This window comes from Microtus pennsylvanicus, chromosome 11, assembly GCF_037038515.1.
Source record: "Microtus pennsylvanicus isolate mMicPen1 chromosome 11, mMicPen1.hap1, whole genome shotgun sequence".
Taxonomy (NCBI): Eukaryota; Metazoa; Chordata; class Mammalia; order Rodentia; family Cricetidae; genus Microtus; species Microtus pennsylvanicus.
In genome coordinates, this window is record NC_134589.1 from 12,124,428 (window position 1) to 12,141,618 (window position 17,191).

A 17,191-nucleotide genomic window follows, 5' to 3' on the forward strand; every position below is an offset into this window, starting at 1 on the left:
GCAGATCCTTCAGCACAGACTAGGGTTACAGACATTCATTTGCTCCTGAACTGACAAGCAATCTCTTAACTCTTCATCCTTCCTCCCAAATTGAAAATGAAACTGTTAGGATGAGCTACATTTGCTTAGCTGTAGAATATTTGTTTAGTGATGCAAAGTTGGGTTGCATTATTTTATGTTATATTTGTTTAACTCTGTGAAGCTGTGCTGCTTTCCCTGTCCAAAACACCTGATTTGCCTAATAAAGAACTGAGTGATCAATAGGTAGGCAGGAGAGGGATAGGCAGGTCCGCCAGACAGAGAGAATAAATAGAAGGAGAAAAAGAAGAAAAAGGAGTGAGAAAAGGAGGAGAGGAGGATGCCGGGGGGCCAACTACCCAGTCACAAAGTCAGACACGGGACAAGAAGGAAAAAATACAGAAATAGAAAAGATAAAAACCCAGAGGCAAAAGGTAGATGGATAATTAGTTAAGAAAAGCTGGGTAGAAATAAGCCAAGCTTTCATAAGAAAGAATAAGTCTCTGTGTAATTATTTGGGAGCTGAGTGGTGGGCCCCACAAAGAGCCAAAGGGTAAAATAAAGGAACTACATAAAACCACCATCAAGAGAGTTGGGAAGATAGGTTGGTTTTTTTAATGTATTTTAAAGCATGAGAGTTAGCTGGGAGTGGTGGTGCATGCCATTAATCCCAGCATTTGGAAAGTAGATGTAGGTGGATTTCTGAAAATTTAAGTGAATCCTGGTCTATTCTGTGAGCTACCTAGTAGGACCCTGTCTCAAAAATCAAAAAGAAATAACTGTGAGTTAAGATGATGTCATCACCTTCATCCCAGTTACTCTTAATAATCTTCTGAATCATGATTTGACAGAATCCAATTAACTTAATACAGCCAGTTGCACAATTTGTGATAATAAACGGTAGACTATCACATTCTACATATATGAAGTTCTTATGGGAAAGAAGAATCCTTTAATTACACAGCCAACTAATAGGATACTGTTGAGCTGACTGGGTGGGGAGTGGAAATGAAAACCACAAGGGGTGGGGGCAGAGAGGATCACCCTTCCTGTGACTGGGACAGGCCAGGAGGAGAAAGCAGCATTGTGGGAGAATTACGGGATCCCAAGGAGAAAGGATCATGATGAGAGAATTGACGGGATCCCAAGGAGGAAGCAGCATGGTGGGAGAATAAAAAGGATCCCAAGGAGGGAAGGAGGGAAAGGAGACCAGGAAGACTTTGCAAAGAAAGAGACTGACTAAGGCTATTTAGAAACAGCTTGCTGCAGGACTTGCATCAGGCCTCAGTGGTTAAAAGCACTTGCCGTCAAGCCTGACAACCTGAGTTCATCCTCTGGACCCACATGGTGATAGAACTAACTCCCACAAGATGCCCCCCACACATGCACATACACACAAGCACTATGGCAAATTAATTAATAAATGTAATTAATTAAAACTTATAAAGATGTGTTGCATACCTCAGGAACGTAATGCTCACTTCTCCGCCCCCTCCGAAGTTATTTTACGAGAGCCAATGTTAACCGACAAAGTTCTTTGGGGTAGGGTCTGTTTATTTTAGCTGTGTTGGCGCACTGTACTGAACTTTGAATTCCTGTAACAGAGGTTGAATGTGCTGTTTAAGCATGACAGGGAGACACAGTTGTGGCTCACCCATGTGCATGGGTGCGGCTCAGAATCAGCAGGTCTGGAAGCAGCCTGCTCTGCAAGGGTCTGTGGATTTCTTCTCATTCAGTTACTTTAGGTCAAAGGTGCTCCAGCTGGCTGTTTTCTTCCCTCTGCTGTATACCTCCTCAGGAAATGGGGTAAATGTTTGACTTTGATTAACCTTGTTTCACCTTGCCGTTAAAACCCAACACTGTTGGAGATGTCCATTTCCTCAACTAAAATAGGGTAAATATTTGAGAAGGCAGAGGTGTCTGACCTGATTAAATGTTACACAATGTCTATATGCATCCAAAAATCACATGGCATCCCATAAAATGTACACTTTGCGGCTTTATGTACTCATTAAAAATTAATTTAGTTCTGCATGATGGTGTGCACCTTTAATCCCAGCACTCAGGAGGCAGGAGGAGGTGGTGAGTTTGAAACCAGCTTGGTCCACACAGTAAGTTCAAGATCAAGACCCATCAGGATTACAGAGTGAGACCCTACCTCAAAAAGAAAATTAACATGAAGTTTAAAAAAACTAAAATAGTCTAGGATATAATGCCATGAAATATATCATGTCAAACTTTTTTAAGTTTTTTTGAGTCAGGGTCTCAGGTGGTCCAAGTTGGCCTCCAGCTTGCTACATAGCCAAAGACGACTTTGAACTTCTGATCCTTCTGCCTCTGCCTTAGGAGCACTAGGGTTACATGCCTGTACCACCGTGTTCAGCTTTATGCAGTTCTGGGGCTTTAGCCCAGGTACCCATAAGTCAAGGCCCAAACCCCCAAAGACAGGGTGATTGAAGATAAGGTACTTGGCAGAGAGTGGAGGCATGGGATGGGGCTCTGATGGGTGTGAAGAGTGAGCTATAGGAGAATGAGCGGTCAGAGTTGACCCCCTCTACTGCATACAGGTGCATTAAGATGTCAGGCTGTAGACCAAGAACATTCCTCACCAAACACTGGACCTGCCAGCACCTTCGTCTTGGACTCCTGAGAAACTTCCACTGTTTAGTCACCCAGTCGGTGACATATTTGTTAAACTCACCCAGACTAAGACGGTAGTCATCATTCTCATCCTTACTTTTTATTATTTTACTGTATATGTATTTATTTATTAATATCAAGAATTATGTTTCCAATTTTAAAACAGTCACTCTCTGCTCCACTCACACACACATATCATGAATCATTTTATCTTCATGCAATCTGAGGATGTATCAACATCAAAAATATATAGTTATACTCCCCCACCCTAACTGCTATTTCCCACTGCATTGCCGTGTCACAGCTTATTAACTTACACTTCTATAGATGAATACTTAATTTTTATTTCAATTCTTTGCTACTATAAGCCAGACAACATGAAAAATTCTTTTGGATGAAATACGTGCAGCCTTTTTTAAAATTCCATTTTGGTCTTAACCTATAGCTATTTGATTAATATAACTGTACTGGTTTAATTCCATTATTGTGATGAAAAACATTTTGACTAAAAGTGACTGAAGGATGAAAGGCTTGTTTGGCTTACACTTCCAGGCCACGGCACATCACTGACGAAAGTCAGAGCAGGGATTCAAGGCAAAAGCCCAGGGACAAGAACCCTGGAGAAGCAGTGCTTGCTGGTTTGTTGTCTGGTTCATGTTTAAGAGGATGAAAGATCAGAGTTTACCCCTCATTTGCTTACACAGCCCAGGGAATGGCGCCACCCACAGTGGACTGGACCTTCCTACATCAATTAACAATGAAGACAATCCCTCACATGGATGCCCACAGGCCAACCTTATCAAGACAGTTTCTCAACTGAGACTCTTTTCAAGTGATTCTAGGCTCCGTCGAGTTGATGACATTAACTGGACAAATGAACAATAACGTTGGCTTTACTTTTTTAATGTGTGTGCCTGGTGTTTTTAAACACGTGGATTCCTATGGTCACTAGGATGTAGAACACTTCCATCACCCAGTTACCTAACACCACTCTTTTATAGCCCAGCCTTCATCACACCATTGTGTTTACAACTGTAGGCAGAGAATGCTCCCTCGTTTCCAAACTGCTCAGACCCAAATAATCACACAAAAACTACATTACTTACAACACCGCTTGGTTGATAGCTTAGGTGTATGCCTAGGTACCTCTTACATCTTAACTTAACCCATTTCTATTAATCTGTGTATCACAACAAGGCTGTGGCTTCCCAGTAAAGGTTCTGAGCATCTGTCTCTTTCAGCAACTATACGGCATCTCTCTGACTCCTCCTACTCTCTCTCTCTATCTCTGTTTAGATTTCCTGCCTGGCTTTGCTCTACTAAACCATTGGCTGAAACATCTTTATTCATCAACCAGTAGAAGCAACACATATAAAGAAGGGCATCCAACATCAGCAACCAGTGCTATAATCTAACAATGGCAATGCCATAGTTCTTTTGTTTCTATTTCTTGGACGTCATGTAACTGTAGTCATCAAACAGCATACAGTCTCTTGAGACTGGATTCTCTCACTCAGCACAATGCCTTTCAGATCTATCCTGCTACCGTGTGTCTCAGTGTGATGGCCTTTCATCTTACTAAGTCATGTGCTATCGTGTGGGTTCTCGTTGCAGATACCAGGCTGCCCTCCTGCCTTTGCCTTCAGAGTGTAGGATTGTAGTATGTACTGCTCTGCACAGAGAGTTTCATTTAAATATTTAATGCTTGTGTGTGTGTGAGAGAGAGGGGGGGATGGGAGGGAGGGAGGGAGAGTGTATATGTGTGTTTGAGTACACATATATGTAAGTGGGCATGTTCATGAGTGTACATATGGAAGCCAAAGGACAGCCTCCAGCAACATCACCAAGGATATCTACCGTCTACCTCCTTTAAGACTGGATCTCTCATTGGCCAGGAGTCACTGGCCACTGAATTTCATGGATCTTCCTGTCTCCTTCTACTGGATTACAAGCAGGAGTCATGATACCTGACCTTCCTTTTAGAATTATTTTTAACTAATTTACATAATTCAAGCAATCCCCCACAGACATGCCCACAATCCAACCCAGTATATAGATGATCCCTCCTTAGAGACTCTCCTCTAGATGATTCTGGGCTGCATCAAGCTGACAATTAAAACCAACCATCACATCCTATGTTTTAAAGAGCTTAAGAAAAGAATAATCTATTAACTTTACTCAGATATTTGCCGTTTCTCTGCTCTTCCTTCATCCTTGATGGTCCAGGCTTCCTTCTGGAAGCATTTATCTTCGGAAAATTCCCTTTAACATTTGCAAGGGCTAAATTCTCTTCTCTCTTTTTTTTATGATCCGAGAATGTCCTTATTTCATCTTCATCCCTGAAAGAAATTAATGCTGGAAGGGGACTTTGAAATTGTCTAGCTCAAAATATTCATTTGCATCTGAAGCAAAGCCCAGAGGCATTAAATAACGTAACCCGCGCAATCATGATGGTTAACGGCTGAGCCAGGGTGACTGGCTAACTCCCTCACTCCCAAGCCAGTGCTCCTCCTCTATATATAATATCCTCACTTGTTATTTCAATTATTTGGTTTGTACTGGGAATACATTTATGCAATAATAGACTCTTGTTTATTAGGGACAATGTAAAATTATCCTTTTTTAGAACCGAAGGGAGCTCTAGAGATCATGAGCTTCGATATTCCATATTTTTAAAGTGTAGAAAATGAAGCCCAGAGAAGGCACTGCAGCTCCCTAAAGAAATTATATTAATTAGATCCGTGACTTTCTAATGGCAAAATCATACTACACACCCACTATTTGTAAAGAGCAGGCTACGGCTGCTTTGCCGTTTGTGTTCCCGAGCCGTAGCGACGGCCTGTGCTGAGCCGACACACTTTCCTTAGCCCCCTTAGGACTTCCTCATTACGACTGCCATGAGCAGCACTAGGCTGCACAGCCTTGCTGGATATCTGGGATCAAACGTTCGCCTCCACAGTCATTAGCACCGTCGTCCCAGCCAGCGATTCCCAGACTTCACTGTGTGTCTGGTTCTTTACAGGCTTCTAAAAATAGGCTAGGTGTGGGGGCCTTGTTTTACTCAGTGGTTAAAGAGCACTGGCTGTTCTTCCAGAGGACTTGGGCTTGATTCTCAACACTCACATGGTGGTTCACAGCCATCTTCTCTTACTCCAGTCCCAAGGACTCAGAGCACCAAGCACATACGGGGTGTGCAGACATACATGCAGACAAAACGCCCATACACATAAAATAAATAAATCATTTAAGGTGAAAATAGGCTTATTGAAAATACACATTCCCATTCCAAGCTCCTCCCCTCTTCCAAGCATGTGTGTGTATCTCCTCTCTCTCTCTCTCTCTCTCTCTCTGCCTCTGTGTGTGCATGTGTCTGTCTCTGTGTGTGTGTCTGTGTATTTGTGCATGCCTGAATGCTTGTGTAAGTACAGATATGCATAGTCTATTGCACGCATATAGAGTTCAGAGGGCAACCTCAGGTACTGGTCCTCACCTTGCACCTTGAGACAGGGTCCCTCACTGCTCCTGATGCAGACCCCAGTCTAGTGGAGTGTGAGCTTCTGGAGACCCTCCAGTCTCCATTTCCTGTCTCCCATACTCCCTGCGTGCACCGTTTTCTACCTCCCATAGCCCCTGCATGCAGTTTTCTGTGGGTTCTGAGGACCCAAATGCAAACCAAATTAAAGCCCACACAAGAGCTTTAATCACTGAGCCATCTCCCCAGCCCCCACCCACTTCCACAGTGAGTTCAGGTCCAGCCTGAGTAACTTAGAAGGCACTTGAATGAAATGGGGGCCAGAAATGTAAGTCAGTGTTAGAGTGCTGGCTTAGCATGTTTAAAATGTAGGCTCACTCCCTAGCACCACACAGAACAAGGAGAAGGGATTCTCGACTGTCTGGATCTGGCAAACACAAGCTTGGTGTCACTCTATCCTGGCTTTACCATTCGAGGTCATTTCAAAGGCTTCCCTCCTCTCACTGACAGCTGAGAGGCCTGGCCACTATGGCAGCAATGTCCTCATATAGACCTATTCTGGAAAAAAAGCCTTGGGGACATGGATGCTTGTTTCCCTGAAGCTCTCATCTCCTCCTCCTTAGATAGGGCCATTAAGATTATACACTGCTTGAAACCTGGGGCTGGGTTTCAGAGCTACAAATTATTTTTAAGATCTGTTTATTTTATAGTAAGTGCTTGGCCTGCATGTACGTATTGGCACTGCACACACGCCATGCCCATAGACACCAGGAGAAGACATCAGACCTCCTGGAACTGGAGTTACAGGCAGTGGTAGGCCAGCTGAGATGGGTGCTGGAAACCAAACCCAGATCCTTACTGTCTATGATATCCTGTGAAGACCAGGAAGGTGGGAAAGAACAAAAACCACATGTCCTCATGAGTTATGGCTTAACATAGAAACCCAACCATACAAATAAGAAATAATAAGTCATGTTTTAAGCAGTATGTGAACTGTGTGTGGTAAAAATAGAGCTCACACTTCACGGATGAAGAGCGTCTGTCTTTCAATATTACCTGTTATCTTTACGATTTCATTCCTGGAAGGAGACTGCGGGCAATTTCTCACAAGACCGAAGGGGAACATGGATGCCCTTTGCATTTGCTCCTGGTGAGGGACGCAGTGGCACAGACTCCCTTATCTGCTTCGTGCGTTGCCTCCTTCTTTTTCCTAATTGGCTTGTAGGTACAGATAGATCTGTCTCTCTAACGATCATAAGAGATGCTCGAAGGCAGGAAGTAACTGTGTCAGATATTTCTTCTGCGTCTCCTACAGGGTTCAAAATGATGTCATTTTATCAACGCCAATCACCAATCCCCTATGGTGTTCTAGGCCCTGTGTGAAATGCTGTAATGGCAGAGACTGCCAGTGTGTGCCTGTGTCTCACTCAGCAAGCATTCCCTCAAATGGAAGTGTGTGTACGTGGAGATCTGTGTCGGTTAATAAGTGCTCGGCTTTCTCTGCGCTCAGAGGTGGTGCTCCGTGGGGGGGAGGAGAGGGGATGGACATGCACAGCGTATTGGCCTGCAAGGGCAGCTATAACAAAGCATCACAAAGCAAGTCGCTCCAGCAACAGAAATGCATTAGATCACACTTCTAGGGGCTATAAGTCCAGGCTCAAGAGGTGGGCCGCGTTGGTCTTTTTTGAGATTTCTGTTCTACACGTTTTGCCTACTACTGTAACATAAGAGCCCGCTTGTTGAGGCTTCTGTCCCACCCAGTCTCCCAGCCGTTTAGTCCCAGAGAAAATCACACAGAGAGTCTGTATTAATTATAAACTGATTGGCCCATTAGCTCAGTCTTTTTATTAGCTCTTGTAGCTTATATTAACCCATTGTTCTTATCTATGTTAGCCACACGGCTTGGTACCTTTCTCAGCGGGGCAGGTCACATCTTACTTCTTCGGTGATCTGGGCAGGAATCCCAAGAGAGCTTCCTTCTTCCCAGGATACTCCTGTTCTCATTGCCCCACCTCTACTTCCTGTCTGCTTTTCCCGACTATATTTCCTGCCTGTTAGCCAATCAGCATTTATTTAAAATGTAATTGACAGAATATAGACAATTGTCCCGCACCAGGTGGCTGCTGGCAGTTTGAGCAAGGCTTTGTCTTGTAGTGGCATTGTCCCAATTTCTATCTCCATCTTTACCTAATTCTGCCCAGATTTGCACATCTCCCCATCCAAAGGTCCCCTTAAGGATGCACTCTACTCCAGGTTGACTTGACTGTACCTGCACTGACCTGATTTCCAAATATGGTCACACTGTGAGGTATGGGAAGTTAGGGTTTCAGCACACAAATTTGAGGAGGGGCACACTTCAACTCCAAAGCCACATACGCAATGAAGCACAACATGGGCACTATGAAAGTGGAGAACTATGCAAGGAGCCAGGGGATGGTTGGCACATGAAAGGTAATGGCACTGAGTTAAGTAGGCACAAGGGAATGCATTAGGGGGGAAGGGACACATGGCCAAAACGCCAGTGGATAAATGGATGTTCTTCAAGTGGGGAAAAGAGAAAGAACATTTGATTGAAGAGGAGCCTGAAGCACTCGTAGGATTGCGAAGACATTATGGTGTGAAGACCCAGGATGGGAGTTATTCAGAAATGAGGCTGGGAAGGAAGTTAGAAGTCAGAACATGGAGGGTCACGTCACAGTGACTGGCCTGATCTCCACGCATGAAAAGCTAAGAGGGGTAACACCCTGGTTGTGTGTATCTGCATGATAGAATCCCATTCTGGTGAGTGTGGCTGAGCGCTGAAACGGAGCCATACTGAAAGCCAAGGTGCAAGACTTGTTTGTCTGCAAGTCTACGACTTTAGGAAGCTCGAGATGCTTCCAAGAGCAGCAGAGAGGGAAAGGGGGAGATGAGTTTCCACTGGGAAGCCGAAGAGAATGGCAGGTCCTGGAAAACCATGTACAGTAGCTTCAGCCCGAGCTGGGAATGCATAGCTGAGGCTGGTCAGGAAACCTGGGAGCCCAGACACAAAGAAGCCAAGGAGGAGAGCTCATGCCTGATAAAGAAAGGCATTTGGGGCATACCTTGAAAATAGCTTCTGGACGGCAGGTCCTACGTGCCGAGTACCCACCCTTCTGACTTAGCTTTGCACTCACTTCCTGTCTGACCTCTATACACAATGTTGCCCTTGACCGTTGTTTTAGATAATCTTTTTTTTATTTTAAAATTGATTTTTATTGTTTTTTTTCTTGGTATTTTTATTTATTTATTTATTAAAGATTTCTGTCTCTTCCCCGCCACCGCCTCCCATTTCCCTCCCCCTCCCCCAACCAAGTCCCCCTCCCTCGTCAGCCCAAAGAGCAATCAGGGTTCCCTGCCCTGTGGGAAGTCCAAGGACCACCCACCTCCATCCAGGTCTAGTAAGGTGAGCATCTAAACTGCCTAGGCTCCCCCAAAGCCAGTACGTGCAGTAGGATCAGAAACCCATTGCCATTGTTCTTGAGTTCTCAGTAGTCCTCATTGTCCGCTATGTTCAGCGAGTCCGGTTTTATCCCATGCTTTTTCAGACCCAGGCCAGCTGGCCTTGGTGAGTTCCCGATAGAACATCCCCATTGTCTCAGTGTGTGGGTGCAACCCTCGCGGTCCTGAGTTTTAGATAATCTTGAAGCAGGTTAGAAACAGCACTTCCTATCCTGGGTCCAGATGAGAATGTCTGTTGAGGACACAGGCCCCATTGGCTGGGAGAATCAAAGTCACAAGGCTTATGGCATCTTTGCCAACCCAGAAACAGGCAGCTAGCTTATTATCATAGGCACCATATCATCATCCATTACCTGGCTTTTTAATCTCCTAGCCGTGGTACCTAACTAGACACAACAAAAGTTGCGAATTTTCTCAGAAACTGACCACCAGTTAAAATTTAACTCTAGATAAAAAGTCAAAGTCCCACAGGCCTCTCCAAGGCTAACGACCATATCCAGTTCATGTGAATTGGCTGGGGACGGTGGATCTTGAGGTTTCTGATTTGAACTAAGCTTTAAGGAATTTTGTCCTTTTCTGGTGTTTCGCATTTCCATATTTTTCTGGGGTTTTTTGTTTTGTTTTGTTTTGTTCTTTACCAAGCTGTAAAGAGTCTCCAACCCTAACCTAGTGCATTACAAGAAGCAAGAAGTAATTGTAACAGCTGGCTTATCTCCTGGTTATCTAGCACGGGTTAGGGAATAACCTGAGAAGTCTATATGCTTCAACTCAGCGTAAGCCTCAGGATGGCCTCACAAGGCAAATTTTCATTTACAAGATGCTGAGGCAATAACTCAGTCAGTGAACTCCTTGCCACGCGAACACTAGGACCTGTGTTCAGTCTCCAACACCCACATAAAATCCAAGCTAATTGTGGTGGCATGGGTTTATAATCCCAGCACTGGGGAGGCAGAGATTGGATGATCTCTCGGGTTGACTGACCAGACAATCTAATCTAGTCTAATCCATGAACACCTGGTCCCAGTGGAAGACCCTGCCTTAAAAACAGCAGTGTGGATGGCTTTTGATGAATAACACTTAAGATTGACCTCTGACCTCCACACGGGTGCACACAGATACACACACATACATTTACACACACACACACACACACACACATTTAAACACACACACATTCATCTAAAGATAATAGGACAGCAGATAACACAAGAAATATTTGACAAAGGGCAGGGAAAACATCATTGTGAACCCACAAGCCACATAGAGTGTCTCAGGCTGGAGACTCCAGCAAGAGACTGGAGATCCTTAACCCGTAAAATTAGCATATATAGGCACTTTGCTGCCCAGACAGGCAACAGCTGGCAGAAAGAAAAAAAAATGCCTTTTCCTGAACATTCTCCAGGGTGGGGCAACCTCCCCAGGCAGACTCGCATTTTTGCTATACTTCCAAATTATAAAACAGAGAGAGCCAGGATTTCAAGGCCACCCCCACGCCCTGCCATCCCCACCGGGCTCCTCAGAAGGAAGGAACACGGGTGGAGAGGTGTAAATGACCTCACAGAATATCGGGAGAAAAACCTAAGAAAGCGGGCTTTCCAATGATTCATCTGGGTGGACTACTTTCACACCAAGCTACATTCAAGAGTTCGGAGTGGGGTCATTTGGGGCCCCTCCAAAGGGGCCCCTCCCTCCCTCCCTCCCTACCGTTTCCTCTTTTCAAAGTACTGGCAGATTTGGAGTCAAACTCCATCCAAACAGGAAATCACCCAGGTTCTAGATTTAAAAAAAAAAAAGCGCCTTATTTTTTAAAGGGCAAGTTCTTTTGTGCACAAAGTGAGTGTCTCCAGAGCAAGTGCCTACTATGTTCTGGGCACGTGGTTGTTATGTTTATGCCCTGCAGGGAGCATGCTCAGAGATGAAGTCCAAACCCCATACACACAGCTGGCAAAGCCTGCAGGAGAAAGGCTTTTAAAGATTTGCATTGTCCTTCCCCCCCCCCTCCTAAAAACTAAAAACGGAAATAAAAGGCTCCAGCCCACCTCACTTGAGTCTACCAGAATAAATATGAAGAGCCCTGACCAGGGAAAGTGGGAGGCCTGGAGCAAAGAGGAGGAAAGGGGGAGGAGAAGAGGGCTGATGACAAGGTGGAAGGGCAGAGCCGGCGGCAGAGGGATTGGGAGTTTGGCTGGAGAGCTACGCCAAAGGCAGGTGCCAGCTGAGAGTGGGCGGAGGTACCGGCGCCAGGCCAGGCAGGGGGGTGGCCAGGCGTTACCTCTGCCTCTAGGAGTTCAGGCGCAGAGACAAGCTCGCCCCGGGGCGCCCCTTCTTCGTCAACTCTCCATTCCCTCCCCTCCTGCCAGCCCGGACCAGGGGAGTCCCTGTCGCCTGCAGGAGGAGCCGCTGCAGGAGGAGCGACAGCATCCTTGGGAGAGACACCCGGGGCTACTACGTAGCCTCCAGCCTCCTCCTAGGGGAGAGAGCTCCCCTGCACTCCTTCTAGTGATCACCCCTACCCGGCCACCGGCCACCAGAGCCACCACCCGTGTCTCAGGGACCTCCACCTGCGCGGGTCCCAGGCGAGGGGAACACAGAGCAAAGAAGGCTCGAGACGCGGGTATTCAACCCCAACCCCCCGGTTTCCACTGGGTGAGAAAAGGTGACGTTGTCAACATTGTGAGCTTCCTGCACGCGGTCCCCAAGTTCAGGGGCGACACCTTTCCAGAAGGAGCTAATCCCCGGCAGTGAACATTCCAGCTCCTTCGGGACTCCTGGAGCTTCTTCCGTCTGCACCCTAAGTGTTTCCCGGGTCTCTGCTTGGGCCATGCCCGGGCTGCGCAGGGACCGCCTGCTGGCCCTGCTGCTCCTGGGCACGCTCTTCTCCGCCGACCTCTACTTCCACCTCTGGCCGCGAGTGCAGCGCCAGCTACGGCCCCGCGAGAACCCCGCAGGGTGCCCGTGCTCCGGCCGCGCCCCCTCCGCGTCTCTGCACTCGGCCGCAGCCTCCCGGGATCCTGGCACCGCGGCGCACAACTTTTCCCAAGCCCGGCCCGGGGCTGAGCATCCCAGCCGCGGTCACCCTAGCCCGCGCTCCAAGCTGCAGGCCCTCTTCGCCCACTCGCTTTACCAAATCCCGGAGGAGCCACCTCTCCTAGGGCCCGAAGACTGGCTCCTGGCCAGCCAGGAGGCGCTACGGTATTACCGGAGGAAGGTGGCCCGCTGGAACAGGTGAGGACCCTGCCGGAGAACCCCAGGCGCCGGGCTCCCTTGTCTGAGTCCCTTGCACTGGCTACCCACGCCCACTCCCTTCCTGGGCTGCGGGGACTTCACCCTGCCCTCACAGCCTGGCACTGGGCTTCTTTCCCCCATCTGGACCCCCACCAGTTGTTGCAGACTTCAGACGTTAGCCCTGGAGTAAGATCTCAGTGTGCGAATAATTTCTTTGCAACAGCGAAGACAGGCTCCCAGCCACTCCCCTTGAGTTCTCGGGTTCTCTAGCCAGTCTCTTTCCTGATTCCAGGGCCTTCTCAAGCGCGTTTCTCTCCGTCCTGATGTGGACAGCTGCCCTCAGGCCTTTGCTTTCCAGAATGAGGTTTTCAAACAGAGCAGAGCTGGCTCGAATTCAGCACGCACCTCTGCTCTTTGGTCAAACCTGAGCGCTTTGCACAAAGCTATGCCAAATCCCCAAAGACCTTGTCGTCGTTGTCCTCCTCCACCCCCACCCCGTCTTCTTTCTCTCTCTCTCTGCCCAGGGTTGGAGACCAAGGAGGTCAGCTGGAGAGAGAGTTAGACTCTCAGCTCTCTGACATGGGCAATCCCTGTTGCTCATTAAACTTGGCTTGTCAGTTTTTGGCCAGTGTTCTGAATTGAAGGCAGTTTGTTATCTTTTATTATCCTGTTGATTTGGGCAGAGGCTTCTGGAGAGGGAGAGAGAGAGAGAGAGAGAGAGAGAGAGAGAGAGAGAGAGAGAGAGAGAAAGAAGAGAGAGAGAGCGCTACGAATTTTGTAAACTGAAAGCAAAATTTAGAGAGAAATATGAAAATATTTATGGTAAATTTAAGAGTGTTTCTGCAGGAGTGGGTTGGAGGTGGTGTGGTAGGGACTTAGGGACTCCGGGTGGGGGAGGGGATAGGGTCCCACTGCTAATGGCAGGAAGCTTTCTTATGAATTAAGGGCTCTTTTTCAAAGTACAGGACTTGTCTGTCACTTGAATCCCTTTCCATGCCCCACCCATCTGTTAATACAAGAGCTTTCAGAATGAGATGTCAGGGATGGTTTTATAGTCCCTCGGGAAGATGAGAACACCATAAATCTCCGTTGAAACTCGCTGCTAGCCCAATTTAACTGTTTTCTCATTATTCTGCGGGGCTAAAACTGGAGCGGGGGCGCGGGGGAGAACTTCAGCAAACGAGGAGAAGTTGAAACTTACTGGCTGCGATCACGACAGTGAATTCCGTGTGCAGCCTCTGTGGTTGATGATTTTATATTAGAAAGTGGTGCTCAGTTCTACTGCTAATTGCATGCAATAAAAAGGCAGTTTTAAGATTGCTTCGCAAGAGCCGTCACTTTCAATATTACCTTAATTTCATCAATAATGTGGGAGCATCTTGAATCAGTGAACTAGGAAATCTTGCCCTTTGAAAAATTATCCACACACCGAAAGATTTAAGAATTACAGGCTATGGGCAAAGTTGCTTGCTATTGTAAATGTAGATGCATGTCTGCCTAGTCTCGTTTCCGTCACCCTAGATTCCGCTATGTTACTTAGGCCTTGCAGGAAATTCCGTGGAAATGGTTTTTTTTGGGGGGGGGGAGCAAAAGTCAGCCTCGCCAAGTTGAGCAATTGATTTTCAAGCTTGCTTTTGAACAATAATACAGTGCGATACACAACTCACTGCCCAGAAATGTTGGGCATTCAATAAGAGATCACTAGGGGCTGGTGGCCTCACTGTCTTCAGAGTGTCACTGAAAGTAACAGTTGCCCCAGCATGGTCCTTGGATGATGATGTGAAAGGTTCAGCTGCTCCTAATTGTGTTGAACTTTGACCTTAGAGACGGAAACCCGTGTTCCCTCCACCTGAAGGAGTTCTGTAAACAGCAATAGGAGGGTATTGATAAACAAATGTGCTAGAGTCATGTCAGCATCAAAACTGGAACCCACTGGGGTGGGGGATGGTGCAGTTGGTAGACGGCTTGCCTGGCATTCATGAAGCCCTGAGTTCAACTCTCAGAATATATATGTACTGGTGCAGCTTTGTAATCCTGACCCTCAGGAGCTAGAAGGAGGAGCAGAAACTCAAGGTCATCCTCAGCTATTCATTGGGATTGAGACAGGCCTGGGCTACATGAGACCCTGTTCCACATGCATGCAACCTAAAAGACTCGTTGGATTTGAATCATATCAAAAGTTCTACTGTAATCACACCAACCCTTACTGAGGCTTAGATCCTGATAACTATAAGGATGCGTGGATGTGTTTGTGGACCCCCGAGGACCTTGGTACAGCATCCCGATTCCCCAAGCTGCCATTTAGAATGGGCAACGTAGGGAGAAATAATGAATGACCTGGCCAATTGTGGTGTCTTGCACAGACAAGTCCTTGTTTGTAGCCACGACTCTGCTAGCATTTAAAAACTAGTGATAAGTGGTACCTCCCTGCCAATAATTACCTAACATTAATTGCTATCCAAAACCAAACCTATAAGCAAACTATCTACCACAGTAGGCGAGGTGGAGGTAATAAAATAGCCAAGCCAGCATTCTTCGTGTCTTGCCTAGAGGAGAGCCTTTTGAATCTGAGTGAGTTCTATCGATCGTTTTACTACCACACGAAGAAATGATGGTATTCGGTCAGAAAAAAAAAATGCCTTTTGTCAAGCAACTGGAGCTAGCTTCCAGTAGGGGGTACATATGGCTTCTTCCACTCCCCACCCCTGGACATTCCTCTTCGATTTCACACAGTACCAGATGGAGTTTGAGCACTGTCTTGAATGTTTCGATTCTCACCCAACGGCAATTTATTGAAGGTCAGTATTTTAGTTAGGTCAAAGTGTGGAAGTGACGCTGTGTGTTGGGTGGGCTGGCTGTGTGTCCTCTGACCCTGAAGACTGGGCCAGCCTCCTTCCTCGACAGGTTTTCCTCGCCTTCCTGCCTGCCTCTCTCTTATTCAAAATGCAACCGAGTGTGGCACGGTCCAAGTTTAAAATGTAATCAGGGAAAGAGTTCCTGTCAGGGTGTCAGCTGCTGATCACAGCGAGCAAGCCAATGCCAGGCTCCGTCAGCCTTGATGACACCTCTGGCACCTGTCTGGAATATCAAAAAGGCAGGCGGACAAGGAGCAGGGAAACGTCGGCTTCACTATCTCAGGCCGTAAACTAATGACTCAGAACCATCCCACTTTTATTGCTCGTCCTTAGTCAGCAACGGTGGCCATGAGGCTTACCTTTATCCAAGATAAGGGTTCACATTCGTGGCTATCCTGACACTCTTAGTAACTGATCTTGGAGTTTCTTCTGTGGTCCACAGCTTCCCCAGCCAGAGAATGTCTGTCCTGAGACAGACATGTCACAACTGGAAAGTTTGGCCTGGCCTTTTGCCCACATATCTTTGGTCAGTTCTTCTTCTATAATCCTCTGGTCTTGGTGGTCAAGGTCAAATAGGGTCAGGCCTCCCTTGTGTAGAAACTGCAGCAGCTGAGGAGCTGGAACGCAAGTATGAGTTCTCTGCTCTCCGCTTTTCTCTGATGTCTTCCTCTGATGTCGGGAAAGTTATACTGGCTGGTGATGACAGATTCAGCATCTCTCAGAAGGGTGTGTGCGCGCGCGCATGCGCCTTTCCCAAGTTTCTCTACCATTCCCCTCGGAAAGGAACCCTGGCCCAAAGTCTCTCTTTAGAAGCCACAGCAAAGAGACTGGGCAGTTTTTCAAAAGTGACAGTTGTTCAAGAGGAGCAAGTGGGCCAAAGTTTTTCTGGGGGAAGCTCTGAGAAGATCCAGAAACAGGGCTGACAGAGGAAAACAGGGAGAAAAGGCCAGGAGTGGAGAAAAAAAAGGACTCTGCTGGAAATAAGAACTGTCTAGCCAAGGATTCTCAAAGGATTAACTCCCTCCTCCCACGGCAGTGTGCAAGGAGCAAGGACACCTCTTCTCCTTTCCCTTCCCCTCCTCAGTGCCCTTGTAGAGCTCTCTGGCTTACCCCGTGGCTACTCCAGACCATCCACCACATCCATTTCTCACGAGCAGTTCAGCCTTCAGGGTGCCCAGAGTCCAGGCACACTGTCCCAGACGGTGGCCATTCGCCTTCCTCCCAGAGTCAGTAGGACTTTGGTCTTTATCTGAGCATTCTTTTGGCAATGCCAGGCTGGGAGAGAAATGGCCTCCCAGGATTTGGGAACGCTCCCCAGCCACAGCCTCCATGTGGTGGGCAACTGGCGTGGGTATTCATTTCCATCCGTCTTAATTAGAGCCTGGCTGGGCTGATTTGGGAAAAACTATTATTTTGGTGGTTTCAGGGACCTCAGGCTGCTCAGAATCAGAAGCCACAGGCAGATGGTTTCTGAGTGAGTTAGTCCAGAAGGCCAGGCCAG

At 47.1% G+C, this 17,191-nt stretch overlaps 1 protein-coding gene across 2 annotated transcripts in view; it reads left to right on the plus strand.

Moving 5' to 3' along the window:
* Positions 1-12,293: 12,293 nt before the first annotated feature.
* The window catches only part of Fam20a (FAM20A golgi associated secretory pathway pseudokinase), a 50,914-nt gene continuing 46,016 nt past the window's right edge, over positions 12,294-17,191 (plus strand). Inside the window, exon 1 of one of the 2 annotated variants that reach the window (XM_075990251.1) lies at positions 12,294-12,835. In XM_075990251.1, coding sequence (XP_075846366.1) covers positions 12,432-12,835 — 404 coding nt within the window. In that variant the 5' untranslated portion in view covers positions 12,294-12,431. The remainder of the gene's footprint in view (positions 12,836-17,191) is intronic. The other variant, XM_075990249.1, reaches the window with a different exon arrangement.